Source organism: Coenobita brevimanus, chromosome 85 (assembly GCF_032717465.1).
Source record: "Coenobita brevimanus isolate Jiangsu-jjx chromosome 85, ASM3271746v2, whole genome shotgun sequence".
Classification (NCBI taxonomy): Eukaryota; Metazoa; Arthropoda; class Malacostraca; order Decapoda; family Coenobitidae; genus Coenobita; species Coenobita brevimanus.
This window is the reverse complement of record NC_137038.1, coordinates 18,506,630-18,530,719: the sequence shown is the minus strand read 5'-3', so window position 1 is coordinate 18,530,719 and position 24,090 is coordinate 18,506,630. Positions and strand designations below refer to the sequence as shown.

Here is a 24,090-nt window from a genome sequence, read left to right as displayed (position 1 = left end):
GTGCCCCCATGTGAGTTTTGTTTACGTTTCTGACCCCGACTGTTCTTCTTCTTCCCCACCTGACCTCCATCACTCCACCCCTCACCCGCCACTCAGCTGTTTTGCAGAAAATAAAATAAATGATGTACGTATGAAATGCAGGCATATTATTTATTTATTTTTCTTCCAACAAAGTAAACTTTCATTCCTATTAACATTTATATTCAGCCATTAGTGTTTTATAATGTTTGCCTTTTTCAAGTCTGTTGCATATGTCCAGCCTCTGTTTCAAGGTAAGCACGATACGCTTACGTTTAGTTTGCACTTTAGGCATTTTGGAGTGTACAAATTACCGTCTATCAGAGGAACACAATAGCAAGAGAGCTTGTTTACTGTCGGGTGGCAAAAAGCAGACTGGTGATTTTTGGAGGGTGTGGAGGATGACTGAATTCATGTGTGGGGAGGCTCCCCACATACAGCTCTTCTCAATAGGGTGGAGTCAAAGGCTTTTCGTCTCATTAACTTTCCTCGTCTTACTGACTCCCTTCAACCTCTGTCTCTTCGCCGCACTGTTGCATCTTTATCTCTTTTCTATCGCTACTTTAATGGTCATTGCTCCTCTGAACTGTCTGCTTGCATTCCTCCACCTCTACGACGGGCGCGTAGCACCCGTCTGGCAGCAAACTCTCATCCCTTTTCTGTCCAACTCTCTAATGCAAGAGTTAACCGTTACTCCCAGTCTTTCATTTATGCAACAAGTCAGCTCTGGAACTGTCTCCCTCTATCTGTATTTCCTGCTGCCTATGATCTCCAGTCTTTCAAGCGCAGTGTGTCCAGGCATCTCCAAATGATCGGATCTTGAATTTGGCTCTCTGTTGTGTTTTGTTTTTCTCTTGGAGGGAACTGTTACTGCGGGCTCATGGCCTTTGGTTCCTTCTTCCTCGCAAAAAAAAAAAAAAATAAAAAAAAAAAAAAATAAAAAGTAGGGGAAAGAGGGAGAGAGGAGGGGTGGTTAAGAGGATTTGCTAGGGATTTACATTAGCCGGAAATGCCTTCACCTCGTTTTGTCTGACTTCGCCCAGCCTTGCGTGACACGATCAAACAGCGGTTTGACGGTCCATTCAGATTGGCGCACAGTTATAACTTACTGACATTTTTACCAGCCCTTGAATTTTCCTGTTTTTCTGAGTATTCCGTTTGTCTGGATACCTGATAGCTGGAATTGTACTGTATCTGGCCCAATGCCAAATGTTGAGCCGATGTGGGGTACCATGCAATATACGTCATTTTGCTTTGACTGACGTAGGGCTTGGCTGAATTACACCAGATGAGAGTTTATTGAATATAAGATCAGTGATATCCTGTGCCTCCCAGCATGGTCCCCTGTCCTATTTGGCACTCTCTACAGTACTTTTACAGCCAAATAGAAAAATGAACTTTCCATCATCACAGCATGCATCAGAACCATTCCTGCAAATAACTTTGAAACTAAAGTCCTCCTGTTACAGAGTATCTTTATATAAGAGGCACACAATTCTACATAGCAGCCTGTGCTAACATACAACACATACATTATATAACTGAGCATAATATAACTCAGCAAAAACACTCACCATACAAGCATTTCCAGACCCACTTTGAACACCTCCAGACATTCCAACACAAGCAGTGAAGGCTCATTTATAAAGACCACTCAGTTTACATGCAGTGCAATACACCACCTCTGTCAGAATACTGTACTACAAATCTCCCCTCCCGATATCCGCCCATCAGTGATATCCTGAAATAAAACTGGTCAAGTTCGCTTAGCTTGGCTTAGATCAGAGCATGACCCAGCCCTTCTGAGATTCCAGCTTAGATTTAGGTTGGGTGAAGTCTCAGATGACACATGCCTCACTTGTAGAATAGACCCACACAACATAACCCACATTGTGGTGCACCAAACAGCACATGTAACAGTAAGCTGTGGATACAACATCAGCAGTGTTAGGAACCTATGGGATGACCCCATAAGAGCAGTTACTTGCATTTGAAGGGTCTTCTTGGCCAGACAGACTGGGTTAAACACCAAAAACTATCTTAACAGTGGACAACATGATTTCATTTGATATGAAACACTGGTTACAACTCCTCCCAGTATAAGAGAGTACTGAGAAACTTTGGCTTGCAACTGTAAATATTACAAACAACAGTAGCGTGTTTTGTCCTCATGATTTACGAGAAATTATAAATTTTTCAGCTTTCTCTTTATCTCTGACCAACATTAAAAAATTCCCTCCATAAACAAGCATATGCAGGTTGGTGAAAAGTTGGATGTGAAATATAGTAATGCTATGGTAATATGTCCAACTTTTCTGTACTTAAAGCTGAACCACTTATTGTTACGGCTACCGTATCTCTTGATCCAGTTAAATTGTCTGTCTTTTACAAGTAGTAATTTCCTCTGACAGTTCGTTAGTACATTAACAAGATACTTTCTATTGGTAGTATGGCAAGGGATTTCCCTTAGCCAAGGAAATGTATGGATTGTGGTCAAATGGATTAAGATGTTCCATCCAGATGGGGCTCATATAGGTGTAAGTCCAAATGATGGTTGGGCTTAAATGTGTCTTAATTACCCTGAATTATTGAACAAGGAAGGGATTAAGTAGCTCAGCTCCTGGTCCTTGCACTTCAGATAAAAAGTGGCCATAAAGGATAGGATGATGAGTGGATAGATGAATTTATTTATTTTCATAACAAGAGCTGTGGAATGGAGAGATGTTGGTTAGGAGTGGTGAGAGATGGAGTATGATATTTTTAATCTAAATAATGCTGTGTCACTTAGTGATCATGAATGACATACTGTATTTGCAAGTTGGTTGAGTGTTTTGTGACTGACAGGTGTAATTTATAAAGTTTAATATAGATGAGAATAGCTTGGTAGCTGTTGAAAGAGGTGACTCAAGATTGTGATGTGTTGGTGAATTGAGGTAGTCCTGAATCACTGGAAGGTTTTAAGTACCTTGATGCGTTGGCTATGCCATAGTATGTCAGTGATCACATTCCTTTTCTGATTTAACCCGCCACGTCCCAACAATGTATGGATATGTCACCACGTTTTGTCACGCTGACACCCGACGACGTACCCATACGTTTTGCAATTGCAAGGTCCGTTACTTGCACATTTTTCAAATCTCGCGTGTGATTTTTAGTACGTAGGCATGGGACACCTTCCACAACCCGACACCAGGCGGGGACACTTCCCGACGCTGTGTGACCCGTGTGCTCCCTTGTCTCGGTCACTCACCTGTTTACAGTGACCCTGAATAGACATGGCACGCCGAGGTCTCTCTGACACTGAAATTCAAACCACCCTGAACGCCTTCACAGGCGACAGTGATTCCCCACTTGATGACGAAGTGGCGGACAAGGATTACGTGCTTCCCGAGGACGAAACAAGCAACAGTGATGAGGAAGTACCGTGTCCAAGGAAGCGGAGTTACGTGACGTATCATGAGGCTAGAGAAGGCCTGCCTGGACCCCAACCGCATGCACGCACCTCTCTCCAGCCCCGAGAGGAAAGAGAGGGCAAGGATGAGGACGGAGCCATGGGACGTGGTGCTACCTCGTGGCTCGAGAGAGAAAGGATTTCGCCCCGGGGAGCTGAAGGGACGAGGAGGAGGAGAATCAGGTATGGGTCTATTGTTTTGTATGGGGAAGGTGGGAGTGGTGTGGCGGTAGTGAGTGGTGAAAGCGAAAGTGGTGTGGTGGGAGCGAGTGGTGAAAGTGAAAGTCATGGTGTGAGGGAGGCAGCGTGAGCACGTGGTGTGGGGAAGCAGGGATGCGAGGAGAAGCCGCTCCCTAGCACATCTTTCACCCCACAATATTCCCACTCTCCCTCCCAACAGCCCTGTGATGTGGGGAAAGGACGGAAAGGGAAAGGAAAGGGGAAAGGAAAACGGAGAGGGAAAAGGAGCGCGAGTGGGGAAGGGCGCCGTTCTCCACCTCCCCAACCTCCCTCCCCACCCTCTCCTCCCCACCCCGACAAAAGCAACAATGGGGACGAGGCTGGAGACGGTATTGTGTCGTGGGACTGGGAAGATGGGAGTAATTTTACTCCCATCATTCACTCCTTCACAGAGGAGTGGCAGTCTGGCTGCATGGCTCCAGGAATCCACGCTGGCTCCACCAGGGTGGATTTCTTCCACCTGTTCTTTGGGGAGGAGTTTGTCGGGCGGATTGTGGAACAGACTAACACCTTTGCAAGCAACCAGCGCCGTTAAAGTGAACATGAAGGTAGGAGAAGCAGGCACTCCCTCCAGTATGATTGCCCAGTTACCATAAGTGAGATGTTTATCTATCTAGCCCTGGTTCTTTTGATGGGTATTGTACAGAAAAGACAAATTCCGGCATACTTTTCTACGGACCCTATAACCAGCACACCTTTCTTTGGGAAAGTAATGGGCCGGAATCAGTTTCAGCAAATTCTCAGCCGCCTCCACTTTTATGATGCCGACAATCCTGCTAATGCTAATAACATGGATAGAGTGAGGGGAATAAGGCTGGTATTTGATCACCTGCAGGAAAAGTTCCACTCATCCTTCTATCCTGATCGAGACCTTGTCATAGACGAGAGTCTCGTGTTGTGGGGAAGCAATATTTCTTTTCGCCAGTACATACCCAGCAAGAGACACCGTTTTGGGTTCAAGATCTTTGTTATGTGTGACTGTAAGACTGGTTATGCGCAAGATATAGTCTTGTACATGGGCACGCAGACAGACATAATAGAAGATTGAAGTATTGGACTCTCAGGGGCTGTGGTAAAGACAGTGATAGAGGAGTACCTTCATCGTGGTCCCCTGCTGTATCTGGACAACTGGTACACTAGCCCCCTTCTCGCACAGTACTGTGGTACAGTAAAGAGAAACCGTTGGCATATGGTCAAGGTTGGAAGGAAACTTGACAAGAACGAGGTGGGTTTTTTCAAGGCAAATAGCATCCTCACAACTCTGTGGATCCACAACAGGGAAGTTTCCCTCCTATCAAAGGTACACTGCCCCCTCATGCACCGCACAGACTCCGTGGATTACTGCAGCGAAAGGAGGCGCCACGTCTGGAAACCTGAGTCGGTACTGGACTACAATATCAACATAAGGCAAGTGGATCAGTTCAGGTCCATGATTTCCAGTGTGGAGTGTGCCAGGACCACGATGAAGTGTTACAAAAAGCTTTTCTTCCACTTGCTTGATATCACGGTCCTGAACTGCCACTACCTCCATGCCTTGACAGCGGGAACCTCAGAGACCTTCGAGGGGTTTGTGAGGGAGCTGTCCCGTGAAATCATGGTGAAATATGCAGAGGACAGGCCCCACCACCGCCACTGCCCCGCCACTGCCACACAGACTCCCCTACGCCTCACCGCACGCCAGTTCCTCAGCATCATACCTCCTCAACCAAACCGCCCTAGACCCCAGCGGCGTGTCACGTCTATAGTAGTTTCAGAGTGAGAGAAACCATTCAAAGAAAAGACACGAGGTATGAGTGTGTGGACTGCAACATTGGCTTGTGCGTTGAGCCTTGATTCAAAGAATACCACACGTTAGTGCATTACTGATACTGTGTGTGCTTGCAATATGACGCTCTAAGTGCTGTAAATATGCGATAATCTGACGCTCACAATAATAGCAAGGTCTGTAAGTAAGTGATAACCATAATATTAGGTGAAAACTGGTGTAGTGTAAGTGGAAAAGTATAAGTGGAAAAATAAAATGTAAGTAGAAACAGTTGTCATCGCGAATTTGCTCACAATGTAAATATGCGATAATCTGATGCTCACTATAATAGTAAGGCATGTAAATATGTGATAACAGTTATATAAAGTGGAAATGGGTGTAATGTTAATGGAAAAGTAAAATGTAAGTGGAAAAATAGAATGTAATTTGAAACAACAGGCATAGCTTGTGCACTCACTGTGTAAATGTGCGCAAACGTTACGCTAAATAATCGTAAGGCCTGTAAATACTGTATACGATAACACTATATAAAGTGGAAATGGGTTTAATGTTGGTGGAAAAGTGTTATGTAAGTTGAAAAAATGAAATGTATGTTGAAACAACAGTCATAGCGAGTGAGTTCAATATGTAAATATACCCTAACATTACGCTGAATACAATCGTAAGGCCTGTAAATATGTGATAACAGTTATATAAAGTGGAAACTGATATAATGTTATTGGAAAACTATTATGCTAGTTGAAAAAATGAAATGTGTGTTGAAACAACAATGTTAGCGAATCATTGCTGACCAATTGGAATGATTTCATTAGGTTCGCCTGATGGAACAATGCTTATTTCACCTTTATTTTTGTATAAAAACCAATATACTCTTGTACTACATGTTTTTTTGTTTGTAATAAATAAATATCTACATAGTCTGGATGGTTTCCCATACTTAGCCCTGCCATAGAAAACGTGAGAGCCGCAGAGCACCTCCATAGAACACGGTACCAGGTGTATGGAAGGTATATCTGTCTAGGCCACTGATAGACCCCGGTGACCACTTTCTTGATGATTTTCCATTGTTTCTCACCAAAAGCGGAGGTTTGAGCCAAAAAAAATTTTTTCCCAAATCTGCTGGGATTGGGGGGGGGGGGGGGGCAGTGGTGGAAAATCTGCCGGGATGTGGCGGGTTAAGGTGTGATGAGTTGAGTTTTCTAGCTGTGGTGCATATTTGCAGTGAGTGGTGGTAGTTTGTCCTTTATTTTGCAAGCAAATCTCTCATTTTGTGTAATGACATAGGCAGACTTTGTGACAATCATAGGATAAATGTAGCTATTGCAGCACTTCAAGCTTTCACATCTAGCGCTTTGACTACAGTAGAGACCCCTCTTGCTGATTCATGCTAGGCCAGCATGATATATGGTCTCACTCAAAAACTTGGAATTGTATTTTTGGAACTAGGCATCAGATTTCCAGATTTTTAAATTCATTTGATGACATACCCTCTTTCATAAAGAATGAGTGGAATAGGTTTTTGAAAAAATGTGAAAGAAATTGAAAGGGTGGGAAATCCTGTTGCTACAGTATGAGTTATTTTACTTAGTTTTACTTAGTTTGTAGGCATGATCATAGGGGTATTTGTCTTTTTAGTGTAATAGGAAAAGTATATGGTAGGATACTTATTGACAGACTTAGGGAAATAACAGAGGAATTGGTTGGAGAAGAACAGGAAAGTTTTAGGAAGGGAAGAGATTCTGTAGATCAGATAATCATCCATAGGTCGTTAGTGGTAAAGTTTCCAGAGAAGGGAAGAAGTTGTATGCGGCCCTCATGGATTTGGGGAAAGCCTATAGCAGAGTGGATAGACAAGGAATGTTGAAGATATTAAGAATATATGGAGTAAATGGGAAACTGTTGAATGCCATGAATAGTATGTATGAGGATGCTAAGACTGCAGTGCATGTGGATGAAGAGCTGAGGAACTTTTCCTCTTGGGGGAAGTAGCAGTCAGATAGATTATTTTCTGGTTAGGAGGGCTGATAGGAGATTAGTGAGGGATGTTAAAGTTATAGGTAGTGAGGAGTGTGTGCAGCAGCACAAACTATTGATTTGTGATATGGTGCTTAAAGAACGAGTGATGAAAAAGAGGACTTGTGTACCTAGGAGGAAAATATGGAAGCTGAAAAACCAAGTAGTAAGGGATGCCTTCTATAGCGAGTTGAGGAGAGTGGTGGCTGAACAGGGAGCTGTAGACAGAGGCATTAATGAACAGTACAGAGCCCTCAAGAACAATCTCTTCAGAGGTACTGTTGTAACATGTGGTTGGACAAGAGGACCACCAAGACATAAAGTAACTTAGTGGTGGGATGAGGGTGTAGAAGCTGCAGTTAAGGAGAAAAGAAGGCTACTCCGGGAATGGAAGAAGGGTGGTAACAAGGAGGAATACTTGGCTGCCAAGTGTAGGGCTAGAAGAGAGGTATAAAGGGCGAAGTCAGAGTCACAGACTTTTACTTGATAACCTAAATCATGGGGGAAAGAAAAAATATGATTTTTAAGGTGTCAAATCCGATGAAGAGGGATAATCAGGATATTATAGGTGAACAGTGTGTGAAGAATGATGAAGGAAGGGTAGTGGTGAACAGAGAGGATATTAAAGATGCATGGAGAGAACATTATAGCTGGTTGTTGAATGAGGAGTTTGACTGGGAGAGGGAAGGTTTGGAGCCAGCAGATCCAGTGTTTGGCCCTTGGCCTTTGATTGATGCTGCTACTGTGAGTGAGGCAACAGGCTGGATGCAGGTGGGGAAGGCAGCAGGTGTGTCTGGGTTGACTGCCGAAATGTTGAAGGCCTCAGGAGATATATGGGTGAGATTAGTCACTGTCCTGATAAATATGATTATTTATGGGTGTGTTGTCCCAGATGATTGGCTGAAGAGTGTAATTGTAAATGTGTATAAAGGGAAGGGTGATGCCCTGGAAAGAGGAAGTTATAGAGGTATTAAGCTTTTCGATCAGATAATGAAGGTAATGGAGAGAATTTTAGAAGGTATGATTAGAGAAAGAGTGAATATTGATAAGATGCAGTTTGGGTTTATGCCAGGTAGGGGGACGAATGATGCCATATTCATTATTCGACAGCATCAGGAAGAATATATTGGTAGGAGAAGGGATCTGTATTTTGTTTTTGTTGATTTGGAAAAGGCCTTTGACAGAGTCCCTAGAGAGGTGGTGAAGTGGGCAATGAGAAAGCTTGGCAGGGAGTTGTGGCCGATTCAGGTGGTTATGGCTATGTATGTGAGTGCTCGCACCCAGGTAAGAATGAATGGAGATTTGAATGATGAGTTTTCCGTGAATGTTGGTGTGCATCAGGGATCAGTTTTGAGTCCCATGTTGTTTATCATGGTACTTGAAGCCTTCCCACGTGACTTTAGAAACAGACTCCTGTGGGAGATGTTGTATGCTGATGATGTGGTGTTGATTGCAGAGAACGGAAGGGAGGCAGAGGAAAGGTTTAGGAAGTGGAGATATGGTATGGGGCACAAGGACTTAAGGGTAAATGCAGATAAAACAAAAGTGATGATATCTAGGGTTGGTGGCGGTCCTGTCAAAGACGAGGGAGAGTGGCCATGTGCGGTTTGCCACAAGGGCATGGGAAGTAATTTCATCTTGTTCGGTCTTTGTGATAAATGGGTGCACAAGAGATGTAGTGGTATCAGAGGTAGACTGCGAGATAATGTTGATTTTATGTGTATGGCGTGTCAGGGAGAGCAGGTGGAGATTGTCAGGTGTGAAAGGATTGAACTTGCTGGTGAATCTCTTGAGTGTGTGGAAGAGGTTTGTTATTTGGGAGACATGTTGTGTGCTGGAGGTGGGGCTGGTGCTAGCTCTGTGGCTAGGGTGAGAAGTGATTGGAAGAAGTTCAGGGAGCTCTTGCCTCTCCTGACGTTGAGTGGACTCTCCCTATGTGTTAAGGGGTCTTTGTATGCAGCATGTGTTAGGAGTGTAATGCTGTATGGTAGTGTGACCTGGGCAGAGAAGGAGGAGGACATAATATTATGTCGGCTCAGACGTACAGAAATGACGATGATTAGGTGAATGTGTAGTGCATCCCTGCATGCAAGGTCTGGGGGGGCTGGGTTTCCGATGGAAGAGTTGAGAGGTAGGATGGAACTGGAGCGTATTGGTGTCATGATGAGGAGAGGTAGATTGAGATGGTTTGGACATGTGGAGAGGATGGGGGATGATAATTGGGTGCAGAAGGTGAGAAGTGTTAATACTGGGGGTGGGGTTAAGAGGGGTAGACCGAGAAAGACATGGGACGAGTTCATTAAGTGTGTCCTCAGGGTTACGGGACTGAACAAGGAGGCTGTAATGGATCGTGCAGCATGGAGAGCCGCCATTAGGTGACCAAGGCCGACGCATGCAAGCATGTTGGAACCTTTAAAAATGAAACGAAACGAAACGAAACGATTGAAACAGGGATGTGTCATGTCTCCATGGCTGTTCAATCTGTATATGGATGGGGTATAAAAGAGTTACATGGTAGGGCAGTGGATGTTGGAGCAACCCTAATGAGCGAGGGTAGCATCTGGAAACTTCCTGTTCTGTTGTTTGCAAATGATACTGTATTGTTAAGTGAAGACGTAGAGGAACTGCAAGGCTTGATGAATGAGTTTGGGAGAGTTCGTAAGAAACAGAATCTAAAGGTGAAAGTAGGGAAGAGTAAAGTTATGGTCTTTAAGAGAAATAAATGCACAGTGAGGTTGGATGGTGAGGAAATGGAAAATGTGAGTGCTGTTATGTACTTGAGTAGTGTGATGAGTAAGGATGGAAGTTTGGAGGATGAAATGCTTGAAAAGGCACAACAGGGAAGAAAGGTTGCTCATTCTTTGAAAGCAGTGATAATAAATATGGATGTGACCATGGAAGTAAAAAGTCGCTTCGTGATAGTATTGTGATACCAACTCTAACGTATGGAAGTGAAGTTTGGACCTTGTTGGAAGGACAAAAGTCAAGAATGAGAGCAGTGGAAATGAGTTATTTGAGAGGAGCCTGTGGAAGTACATGGAGAGAGGGACTGACAAATGAGGAAGTGAAGCAGCATTGTGGTGTGGATGTGATAGAAAGTGTCTTTTTCAATGTTGTTTTTGTCGTTTTCGTTTTTGATGGCTCCAGCATGCTTGCATGCGTCGGCCTTGGTCACCTAATGGCGGCTCTTAATGCTGCACAGTCTATTGCAACCTCCCTGTTCAGTCCCTTAACCCTGAGGTTACACTTAACCCGTTACCTGCTCTGTACAGCCTGGGCTGTTCCGAGTGCGACTGCTCAATACAGCCGTGGCTGCGCAGGTGAATATCAAATATAGTGCCATGGTGACCAAGGCCGACTCATGCAAACATGTTTGAGCCTTCATAACCAAAACCAAAACCGAGAAAGGAAATGAAAACCATGCCTTCCAATAGGGAATCAAACACTTTGACATTCATCCATGGCTTTACCAAGGTAAATATTGAGCTAATATTTCAATACTATATACTTTGGCATGTGTTCTCTCAATCCCTAAGACAAAATTTGGCCTTTGGGAAATTTCATTTTTACCCCTATGTCTGTGAACCACGGACACCTCCAAAAAACCGCCATGCGCAGTTAATGGGTTAATGATCTCATCCCATGTCTTTCTCGGTCTACCCCTCATAACCCCTCCCCGAGTATTAACACTTCTCACCTTCTGCACTCATTTATCATCCCCCATCCTCTCCACATGTCCAAACCATCTCAATCTATCTCTCCTCATCACAGCACCAATACACTCCAGTCCCATCCTACCTCTCAACTCTTCCATCGTAAACCCAGCCCCCCCAGACCTTGCACACAGGGACGCACTGCACATCCACCTAACTATTGTCATTTCTGTACGTCTGAGCCTGCGAATATCCTCCTCCTTTACTGCCCAGCTCTCACTACCATACAGCATTACACTCCTATCATGTGCTGCATACGAAGACCCCTTAGCATGTAGGGAGAGTCCTCTCAATGTCAGGAGAGGCAAGAGCTCCCTGAACTTCTTCCAACCACTTCTCACCCTAGCCACAGAGCTAGCTCCAGCCCCACCTCCAGCACACAACATGTCTCCCAAATAAAAAAACTCTTCCACACACTCAAGAGACTCACCAGCAAGTTCAATTCTTTCACGCCTGACAATCTCCACCTGCTCTCCCCGACACACCGTACACCTAAACTTAGCATTATCTCACAGTCTACCTCTGATACCACTACATCTCCTGTGCACCCATTTATCACAAAGACTGAACAAGATGGAATTACTTCCCATGCCCTTGTGACAAACTGCACATGGCCACTCTCCTTTGTCTTTGACAGTACCGCCACCAACCCTAGATATCATCACTTTTGTTTTATCTGCATTTACCCTTAAGCCCTTGTGCCCCATACCATTTCTCCACTTCCTAAATCTTTCCTCTGCCTCCCTTCCGTTCTCTGCAATCAACACCACATCATCAGCATACAACATCCCCCACTGGAGTCCGTTTCTGAAGTCACATGAAATGGCTTCAAGTACCATGATAGACAACGTGAGACTCAAAACTGACCCCTGATGCACACCAACATTCACAGAAAACTCATCACTCAAATCTCCATTCAATCTTACCTGGGTGCGACCACCAACATACATAGCCATAACCACCCTAACCAGCCACTCCTCCAAACCAAGCTTTCTCATTGCCCCCTTTGCCACCTCTCTAGGGACTCTGTCACAGGCCTTTTCCAAATCAACAAAAACAAAATACAGATCCCTTTTCTTCCCAATATATTTTTCCTGAACCTGTTGAATAATGACTATGGCATCAGTGGTCCCCCTACCTGGTATAAACCCAAACTGCATCTCATCAATATTCACTCTTTCTCTAATCATATCTTCTAAAACTCTCTCCATTACCTTCATTACCTGATCTAAAAGCTTAATACCTCTATAATTTCCTCTTTCCAGGGTATCACCCTTCCCTTTATACACATTTACAGTTACACTCTTCAGCCAATCATCTGGGACAACACACTCATATATAATCATATTTATCTGGTCAGTGACTAACCTCACCCCTATATCGCCTGAGGCTTTCAACATTTCGGCAGTCAACCCAGACACACCTGCTGCCTTCCCCGCCTGCATCTTGCCTATTGCATCACTCACAGTAGCAGCATCAATCAAAGGCCAAGGGCCAAACACTGGATCTGCTGGCTCCAAACCTTCCCTGTCCCAGTCAAACTCCTCATTCAACAACCAGCTATAATGTTCTCTCCATGCATCTTTAATATCCTCTCTGTTCACCACTACCCTTCCTTCATCATTCTTCGCACACTGTTCACCTATAATATCCCGATTATCCCTCATCTGATTTGCCACCTTAAATGTAATATTTTTTCTTTTCCCCATGATTTAGGTTCTCAAGTAAAAGTGTCTGTAACTCAGACTTCACCCTGTATACCTCTCTTCTAGCCCTACACTTGGCAGCCAAGTATTCCTCCTTGTTACCACTCTTCTTCCATTCCCGGAGTAGCCTTCTTTTCTCCTTAACTGCAGCTTCTACACCCTCATCCCACCACTAAGTTACTTTATGTCTTGCTGAGCCTCTTGTCCAACCACATATTACATCAGTACCTCTGAAGAGATTGTTCTTGAGGGCTCTGTACTGTTCATTAACGCCTCTGTCTACGGCTCCCTGTTCAGCCACCACTCTCCTCATCTCACTAGAGAACGCATCCCTTACTACTTGGTTTTCCAGCTTCCATATTTTCCTGCTGGGTACGTAAGTCCTCTTTTTCATCACTCGTTCCTTAACCCTTTAACCGTGGGTGTCATTCCAGAATGACATCGACAAAACTGGACCAAACTGCGGGTGTCATTCTGGAATGTTCGTGAATATTTTGAACACCGCGCGTTTTTCCTGTGCGCAAATTGTCTCACGCAAGAGTAGCTGTTGAGTTCTTTCATGCCAGCCATCCCACACCTCCCTCCTCCCACCCTGAGGGGGGGCCCCCCCCCACCCCTGCCCTGACACACATCAGTCAGTATCTGTCCAGCTCTGTGCGTGATAATGGCGCTCCGTCCCGAGTCATCGTCGCTCGCTTCCTCCTCGGAAATTATTAGTGCTAGTGTGCCTTCGACCTCTACACCGAGGAAGGAACTGCCAATGGCGAGGCAGAAGGGGTTGAGCACTCCAGAAATTAGGACAGAGCTGGATAAAACTGTAAGTACAACTCTGGATTGTGGCAGTGAGAGTGATACACTTACAGCAAGTAGTAGTGACGATTTTGCAGTGATTGGTGGTGAACCCTTTAGCATTGACAGTGACAGTGATGAAAGTGAACATGTTGTTTCCCCCCCACCGCCCCCAACTTACTCTGGGAAAGGGAAGGCGCCTATGGGGAAAATTGGTGTTGCACGTGGGAAGGGAGTGAAGCGCGGACTTACATCTCCTACACCAGGCCCTAGCAAGCATTTCCCACCACTTTCCCATTCCCCTAGCCCTATTGCCCTCACATCTTCTTCATCTTCTGCCGTGCCCTCTCCTCAGTCTACATCATCTGAGGAATATGAATTCCCAGAGCCTGCACAGCGAGGGAAGGCAGGCCGTGCAGGCAGGGTAAGCAGGGCAGGCCGGCCTAGAACAAAGGGGATGCGTGGCAGTAGGAGGGCAAAGCGGGGTGATAAGCGGGGAAGAAAGGGTCGGATTTCACCACACACCAGGTCAGTAACCCCCCCACCTGCCCCCCTCCCAGCTCCCTCACCCTCACCACCCCCCCACTCACCACCCCCCCACTCACCACCCCCCACTCACCCCCCTCCCACTCGCCTCCTGCCTCACCTCCTGCTTCACCCATTGCCTCACCCATTGCCTCCACCTCAGCTCCTTCTCACAGGGAAAAGAGTGCAATGCGACCTGACACTGCCACTGAACCACGCACAGGGAAAGTGGATGCATTTGTTTGGTCTGATGGTGCTGATTTTCGCCACACAATCCGCCGTTTGACATGACAAACGCCGGAATACAGCCTGCCTTCCCATGCAACGAAGGAGATGACTTTGTGGACTACTTCCTGGCCTTCATGGATGACGAAATCGTGCAGTTTGTCAGCGATGAGACCAATAGGTATGCAGCTCAGTGTGCAGCAGAAGGGCTGGGACCTATTGGCTCACCAAAGTAAGTGTTGTGGTTGCCTGTCGGGGTCAGAGAGCTGTATGTGTTCTTTGCTCTCATGTTCTTGATGCCCCATATCAAGGGACATGAGTTGGAGGAGTACTGGCTGGTTGATGACATTACTTCTATGCCAACATTCAGGAAGTACATGTCAAGAGATCGGTTCCAACAGCTGCTAGGATACCTGCACTTCGCTGACAATGGAAACCTGTCCCAAACTGATCCTTTGTGGAAAGTGAGGGATTTTCTTAACAGGATTAGGGATCGATTTATGCGATTTTTCCGTCCTATGCAAAAAGTCGTCATAGATGAATCCCTGGTATTGTTCAGAGGACGTCTCAAATTCATGCAGTACATCCCCAGCAAACGCCACCGCTTTGGGATAAAGTTCTTTGTGCTGTGTCACTGTGAGATGGGGTATATCCTTGATTTCGTGATCTACTCTATAAGTACAATGGACGTGGACAGGAAAGACCCCCTTGGCTTCTCTGGCTCCGTAGTAAAAGTGCTGATGGAGAGGTATTTTGGTTGGAATCATGTGCTGTACACAGACAATTATTACACAGCACCGAAACTCTCCAAATACCTGGCTGAACACGGCATTGGCACTGTTGGCACTGTACGGAGCCATAGGAAAGAGTGGCCAAGTTTCCCAGAAGCATCATCCTCATCCATGGGAGATGTGCACCTGAAGAAGTCAGACAAGCTTCTGGCGATCAGGTGGCATGACAAGAAGGTCGTGAATATGATTAGCACCATCCACAAGGGGGAATTGCAGAGAACTGGGAAGGTTAGCTACAGGACGGGAGACCCAATCATGAAGCCTGATGCCGTCATTGATTACAATGTGAACATGAGACTTGTTGATAAGTCTTATATGATGATTTGCGAAATAGACTGTCTCAGGAGAAACACCCGATGGTACAGGAAGGCTTGCCTGCACATGCTCGATATGTGCATGCTCAACGCCTTCCTCCTCTACAAGACACAAGTCGGGGGCATAAGGCAACCATCCCTGAGACAGTTCTCCAAGACTGTTGTGCAGCAGCTGCTTGCACGATTTGGTCAGGTGACGGCATTGATCCCGAGGCGACACTCTGACACACAACCTGACCGTCTTGAGTGCTGCAATTACATGAGCCGGCACCAGCTTGTGAATTGCCTCTTACCGCAGGCGGCAGGTTGTCACAGGGCCGCTGCAGAATGTGTCATAACACCACACGGAGGCCTTGGGCGAGAGAAATGAGCACACACCAGTGCCAGGAATGCCAAGTCGCTCTCTGTGTGACTCCGTGCTTTGCCGAGTACCACTCTCTGAGTAAATACTGACAGTGACAGTGATATACAGTGATGTGAGAGTGACGTGCTTTACCAATAATTGTATAAGGGATAATGTAGTAATCAGGGATATTTTGCCTAGAAAACAACATAAATATTGGCCAGTATAATAAGTGATATTGTAATAAGAGAATCTGCGGCACTACTGTGATTCTGTGATGCGACAGTGACGTGCTTTACCAATAATTGTATAATATAGTAATAAGAGATATTTTACCTAGAAAATTATGTAAATATGGCCAGTATATAAGTGATATGGTAATAAGAAAATCTGCGGCACTGCTGTAATTCTGTGATGCGACAGTGACGCAATATAGTAATAAGTGCAGTGTAAATATAATGTATATTGCCCAGATTATATGTAAAATAGTAATAGAAGTTAGAAATAATGAGAACATCGCTGCTAACCAAACATCAGCGAGCGTGTGATGCCTCAGTGACGCGCGGGCAATTACAGTGCCTTTTACCTACCTCAGTGAACACAGAGTGGGTGTTTATCGTATGTGCAGTGTTCATATATGTTTATAGTACTATTATCAGAGAGTGGTTGGCATTTGGTACTGGTGTGTGGGGCGTAAAATAGTGATTTTACACCCCTCACTTCTAACGGCACTGCCCGTCCTGTGAAAGTCAACAAAGTCATGAAACCTACATCACTGCAAAGCTGAAGGTTAGTACTTTCTAATGGTACCTTATTTTTTTCTCTAGCTTTATTCTGTGCAGAGTTATTAAGGTTTAAAGGTTTGTTTACATTTGGCTGAAACCCCCGCGGGAGAGGCCAGTCGGGGCAAAACAATGCCCGCGGTTAAAGGGTTAAGCACCATATCACAAATCAATATTTTGTGCTGCTAAACACGCTCCTCACTTCCTACTTTAACATCCCTCACTAACCTCCTATCAGCCCTCCTAACCAGAAAATAATCTATCTGACTGCTATTTCTCCCAGACTTGTACGTAATTAACCTACTTTCTCTCATCCTATAATATGTGTTGCACACAATCATGTCCATTGCCTCCCCAAACTCGAGTATCCTTTCCCCTTCCGCATTCCTTATACCATACGCACATCCCCCATGTACTCCTTCATAACCTTGAGCTGCTTCACCTACATGACATTTAAGTCCCCTTCCAAAACCACTATCTCATCATCCCGCATAGCACCTATTACACGTAATAAATCATCCCAAAATCTATCTTTCTCTACTTCATCCAATCCTGCGTCAGGAGAAATACATTGCGGTGGTTTGGACATGTTGAGAAGATGGAGAGCGAGAGACCAATGAGGAGAGGTTTTGTGAGTGAGATGGAGGGGGGGAGAAGGAGGGAGAGGCCAAGGATTTGATGGAGTGGAGAAGTATATGAGAGAAGGGATGTGAGCTGGGGGGAGGGCAGCAAAATGGGGGACAGGGCGATGTGGAGGCAATTTGTTTGTGGCCACCCCTTATGGGTTTAAAGCATCTGGCAATAGATAGACATTATCCCAGTGACATATCTTTATGATCTAGATACAGGGTGGCACAGAAGTAATGGGGCAGAAGATAATAACAACAGTGGTTCAAAATGCACGCCTTCCATCTCAGTGCATTTTTCTAGTCATTTCTTCACAGAGTTGCACACCTTGCAACTTTAGGGGCACAGTAATTTGTGAACAGGCATTAACAATTATTCATTTAAGTTCCTCAACCATCCCGGGTTTATCTGCTGGTTGCCTCATTACTTCTGTGCCACCCTGTAGATAGATAGACATTGTCCCTGTTACATATTTTGATCTAGATTGATAGACATTACACCTGTTACATATCATTGTGATCTGTAGGAGACAGTTCTTTTGTTTTAGGCAGGGAGATCAGGGATGGGCCTTTGTGCTGTGTACTGATGTAGTGTCTTGTTGTCCTAATACAGCTTTTACACATTTGGAAAGCTAATGAACCAAAATGATCCAGCCAGATGTGGCCCTTGAGGGTCTAATTCCGAGAGGTGATTGGAGTCACAAACTGCTGCTTAGGAGTGAGAAACTGGTCAGTCTCACCATAAATGTGTGGACTAAGCAGCCTAGCCCTGGGCCCTTTCACACCTGATGGGGCAATACAGGCAAACCTTGTTTTACAGTTGGGATGCATTGCCATTAAAGTAGTCGGATAATGATCAATCATAAATCAAACATTATAAAATGTGTTCAGTGAATATAAGATTTTGGATATGGTTAGCTACAAAAAAGTATGAAAATGATTTTCCAACTTCCCTAAACTGGTAGTTACTTCACTTCACTGCACTTTTCTGCCTTAACTCCAACACCACACCATTGTTTGATCATTGATGCTGGCACGCCTGATACAGACTGAGTTCAAAGTCCTACTTGAAACAGAAAAGTAATTGTAGGCTTGCATGTCAGCAGTTGCTGAGCCTGTGTAGGGAATTGCATCAGTCATATAAGCAAAATGGTGACCATACACTGAGAAAATATGCTGACAACATAAGGTCTTGTTAGCAAATGATCACATAACAGTCATTTGGAAAATAAGGTTTGCCTGTACTGGACTGGATTATGGATAAACCAGCAGTCCTGTATATAAATTAGGGGTTTCTTCTGAAATACCACAACTTTTTTCACTCGGTGCTATAAATTGGGTGAAACTGGCAAATGGGTTTCATAAGTAGCAGTGGGACATTTATATGAAATTTGCTCTTGATTTGTCAGGAAAAAGAAATCTATCTATCTATAGCCCGATGCCCTAATCCCACAAAGGGTGGCCGCAGACAAAACGCCTCCAAGTCACTCTGTCACCCACCATTTGACTAACCTCCCCCCAACTCACCCCCCCCCTCCCTCATATTCCTCTCAACTCCATCCCTCCACCTCATTCTCGGTCTACCCCTCCCTCTCCCTCCCTCCACCTCACCTACTTACACCCTCTTAGTCAGTCTGTCATTCTCCATTCTCTCCACATGTCCAAACCACATCCACATCCACTCCACAACATAAAATGACATATAATGAGAACTTAATGTAATGACCTTTCCACCTGGCAGGTAGATGAGGCCAAACAAGAACTTCAGGAAATTGTGGAGTTTCTCCGTAGCCCCGAAAAGTTCACATCCCTGGGTGCAGAGCTGCCAAAGGGTGTACTGCTGGTGGGCCCCCCAGGCACTGGCAAGACTCTCCTAGCACGGGCAGTTGCGGGCGAGGCGGGGGTCCCGTTCTTTCATGCTGCTGGACCCGAGTTTGACGAGATTCTGGTCGGACAGGGAGCACGAAGAGTTAGAGATTTGTTTCGTGAGTATGTCAGAAGAACTGAGAAGAGAAGGAAGAGGAGAAAGAGAGTTGTGGAGGGAAATCTGACATGGACAGCTATTCTTTCACACTACTGAGCTCAAGTATGACAAGATTCTGGTAAAACCAGGAGCACAGGGAGTCAGAGTTCTGGTTTGTTAGTATGGTGAAAGAGAAAAGGAGCTTTATAGGGAAGAGGGAAATGGAAATGTGGAGGGAAAAGGGAATGATCAGTGAGTAAAAAGTGATGTAAGAAGATATAAGCAAGAGAGAGAGAGAGAGATGGGGTTACATCACCTGATGCAAGTTTGGATAGAATCTGGTTCAACAGGGAGCACTGAGAATTAGAGAACTCTTTTGTGAATACAGTTAGTGCTAAGAAAGGGAACTATCTGATAAAAGGAAGAGGAGGGTCGCTCCATGTGTGGGTGCAGGCAGGGCAGGGGTTCTATTCTTTCATGCTGCCAGGCCTGAGTTAGATGAGAGTCTGGTCAGATAAGGAGTGAGTGTGGTAAAGGAAAGGAAAGAGAGCTTGAGGAGAAAGGGATTGAGGGGGAGGGGACTTGTGGAGAAAAGAGGGAAGATGAAACTAACAAAGAGTTGGTAGATAGTTGTGAGAGAGGGGGTAAATGACGAAATTCTAGAAAATATGAGTGTAGATAAGAACGGGAAAAGGACAGCGGAGAGAGGAGGGAGAAGTAAGATACAGAGAGCACTTACATAACATGCGATCCTATAGCATGAAACTTATATAACACATGAGGCAAAATTTGGTGTCCAAATAAAGTCACAATGCGAAAATGTTAGACATTACGCAGGTGGAGAAAGCTGCCCATTTTTTGAACACCATACTATACGGTGACGATAGACATAACGTGGCCAGAGGCCCCAAATTATGGTTCAGACTTTCATAACGCAGCAAACTAGGGTCATATAACGATGGGAACAGACGCAATGTGGCCAGTGATAGTCATGGGGCAAGTTGCATCAGCCTCTGGCGTATTGCTATCATGTGTCTGCAAGGGGTGTCATCGCGATCCACTGAGCATTCCTGTGTAGTGCCTGGAAGTGATAATGAGTTGTATCTAGTTCATTTTATATGACCAAAAGTTTGGTTAAGTGAGAGTGTGTGGCTGGGACATGGCTGTTTCCATGCGAACGTGCTCAGAATGTAGATTAAGTTACCTAGTTGCTAAGTCATTTTTTTTTCCTACTGTAAGTTATTAGTATTAAGTCTCTTTATAATTTAAAAACTCATATGAGAAGGAATATGTGCCTGTGGTCACATAATCCAGCATAACATAAGCATGCGCAAAAGGATGTAAGGCACGATAATTTTAATGTTTTTTCGATGTAAGGGTATAGAGAGGGAGAGTAAAAATCGTAATTAGAGAATGTAATTTTTTTCGGGTAATCAGTTGTATGGGGAAGGGCATCACGTTGAGTCTATCACGAGTCTGTAGTAATGAAAATTTTAAATTGCGTAAGCCGTCATCCTCCCCGCCACCTTCCCACCACGCAATATTGGCCTACCATGAGATGCTGACTCGCTCACTGGCCGTGAAATATGGCGGATGGTCGGTACTGTCATCATGCGAGGTGACGCCGTTGGAAAAGCAAGTCCTGTGTTCCCGCTCACCTCTCTTGTATTCCTTGAGCAGGATAGTGAGTGGGTCCCACTGAGTGAGTCAAGGTCAAGAATATCCAAGGATCGGACCAGTGAACTATGAGCTCAGAGGGATGATTATGAAGAGCTACATTGGACTGAACCTGGGACAAAGGAGCTAAGTTTTGTGGAATTTGATATTAGGACCATATGTTTTTTGAATAATGTGCCAACTGATTCAGGGTTATTCTATAAGGCTAGTAGCTGGGAAGATTTCTACCCTTTTTTTTGGTCTTGTTGAGACACATTTCCTCCCACTCGAAACTTTATTGTTTGTATGACCCTTGAGATCTGGTGGTATGGAGATTACCTAGTACTGTAGCTTGTTAATGTGAAACCCAGGGGCTTTTTGGGAGATTGCGAAGGTCAGGCTTTGGTTGGCCGAGTTGGAGACTGACCCCATCATTTTGGCATGCTACCACTCTTAACTTGGCCACTTGAAAAGTAACAAACGCAACTGAAGAGGCCGCTATTGGGAGAGAGTCTCCCTCAATCTGAGTTCCCGACCGCACCAGCACGCGGTGGTCGTCACCAGTAATTTGATTTTTGCCCTTTTTGACCACGCAAAAGTGTGGATCGCAGAGCGTACAGTACAAGTGGTGTTGCAGCGTTGGGATGACGTATTAATGTGAGGGTAATTAAACTTGTAAGCATTAACTGAGAGGTCATTTAGATGATTGTCATTAATTCTAATTAAGGTAATAGCTCATCCCCCAGTTCTCAAAGGTATATGTACTTGGCATTGTATGGAGAATTATAGGGTATTTTTATTTGTAGTGTGTACTATTTTGGTGTTGCAGTTGGGCATTTTAATAGTGGAGCTTCACCACTTGGGGTTGCTCATGTTTGTATAATTCATGATGGAGTCCCATTTTGAAAAATTAATTGACCTTGAGACTGAAATGCCCGAGGGAGTAGGTGTGAAGCAGGAACCATCCACAATTGATGAGTGTTTTGAGCGTATTAGAGCTTTGGAGGAGATGTTAAGCCCACCCGGACTCACCCCGACCAAGATTGGAGGCCCATCATAGTATACCTGCATAATGTCTGGAAATCCATTTAGGCAGTCAACTCCACAGTGGTCAGACTTGCCTATAGGAGGTATGCAGAGCTGTCAGGGAAATTTGGTAGTACTAGTGTGCAAAGATGTTGACGTTCTCAGGATGAGTGAAATATATGGCCAGCATACTAGAACCCTGGTGGATCACATTTTAATGCAGGTGGAGTCAGTGACTGCTAACTAAGAACAGCGGAATGCGGTAGTGCTCACCCGTATGGACACGGTTGCATACACATGTTCTGGGAGAGTTAGGCTTATGTGAGGCAGGTGGTACTTGTGGGGACATCAAGACATTGTTGCAACAAGAGTTCGGAGGTCCCGCAGGGATCACTGATGCATTTCGTGAGCTTGCCCAAATGGAGTATAACTTTGAGGATCCACGTAAGAGGTTTGTTAGAAATTCAAGACTAACTTTAGGGCAATTTGTAGAGAACATCCCCATATTAACCCTCCCAATGTGAAGCAGTTGTGGAAGAAAGCTGTACTACATAGTTTACCCTAGGAAGTTAGGGAGCAGTTAGAGTTGTTTAAAGATCTGGGAATGGAGATCTTTATTTCAGAATTAGAGAGAGAAGGGTTATAGACAGTGGCGTAGAGTGGCGAAAGTTGTGGATGAACAAGAGTCTGGCATTAATTATGTTCCAACCCCTACTGGAATCACACCTCCAGTTGTTAGTGAAAACGCTTGTTCAGTGACTCGAGTACCCATACATCAGGTATCCTTTAAAACTACAGTAGACCTACAATTTGGCCTTGTGGGTGGTGTTCAGATGGTAGTAAACATGACCGGGTGAGTTGTCCAAGGAAACCAAAGTGGGGAAGTTGTTTTGATTGCTTGAAAGCTAACTCTAGAAGGGGACATGAGGGATGCCCTGGTAGGCCTAACCTGAGTAGAAAACCAGAGAGAAGCGTGCCAAGTATACCTCTCGCAGCAGCTAATCCCCTCCTACAGCCGGATTCTCAATTGCATCCGGACTCCCAACCGCCTAGCGAATGACTAGAGGACCCTGAGGTAATGCCGGCTGCCAGTCATGTCATGTGTAGCTTACAGGATGTAGAACAGAATGAGAGTCGCCAGAACCTTTCAGATACTGAGGTGGAGGAAGTCCGAAAAGTTCGAGGCGATGTAGACACTCCAGTGGTACGCTTGATTTTGGGACAGTATCAGGTTTCAGCTTTGGTAGATACTGGTAGGCCAGCAACACTGAGGAAAGAGAGTACTGCGAATTGATTAGGATTAAAGATTAGCAAGTGCCAACATTCATTGCACTCAGTATCCAACCATAAGTTAACGGTTGCTGGCCAGGTTTTGTCGGTAGTGCATATCGCCCCCGAGGCAAGCATAGTGCAGCGATTTGTAGTAGTCCTAGACCATTATTTGTCAACAGAAGTGCTCATGGGTGCGGACTTAATTGGTAGGGTGATTTTCACTTGGGACAGAGAAGGTCAGATGTTGCATTTGGGTGGTCAGCAGTACGTTGTCCGAAATAAACTTTGCCAGACAGTGAATAGAATAAGATTTCTGTCTAACCATATGAGAAGGGCAGAAGGAGAGCTAGTACAAGTGAAGTGTAGTACCGTGGTACCAGCACAGACATTTATGTCAGTACCCATTGTGTTAAAAGACAGAAAACCCGGAGATGTCTTACATGTTAGTAAATTTCAGAAGTCCAGGGGTAAAGCTTCATTAGTACCAAATTGTTGTGTGAGAGTTAGTGAGAACGGGACATGCTATTTACCCATTACCAACATAACCAAGGGGCCAGTGAAGTTAAATCCAGGACAAGTGTTGGGGACATACCATGTTGTTGACAAGTCATTACTTATCTTAGCCCCAAGGAACAGGACAGAAGTCCACCTAAATTAATGCAACCAGTAGGCAAGGCAGAAGGTGAGCCTTGTGGCACCAGTAGTTTGGGTCAATAATGCTTTGTTACCCCACATGGATCAGGCATAGGATGGGAGTGACCGACGTGCTGTGCTTAATTCAATTCTCAGAGGGCTGAAGTGGACACATTTGTCTCAGTCACAGAGGGATAAATTGAGAGAGTTGATATTGGATAATCATGCACTGTTCATTC

At 44.9% G+C, this 24,090-nt stretch overlaps 1 protein-coding gene across 1 annotated transcript in view; it reads left to right on the top strand.

Annotated features, from left to right (window-relative positions):
* YME1L (ATP-dependent zinc metalloprotease YME1L) overlaps positions 1-24,090 on the top strand; it is a 757,090-nt gene that overhangs the window by 355,951 nt on the left and 377,049 nt on the right. The window contains exon 8 of the mRNA XM_080280511.1: positions 19,043-19,286. Within this exon, the coding sequence (XP_080136637.1) occupies positions 19,043-19,286 (244 nt within the window). The remainder of the gene's footprint in view (positions 1-19,042; positions 19,287-24,090) is intronic.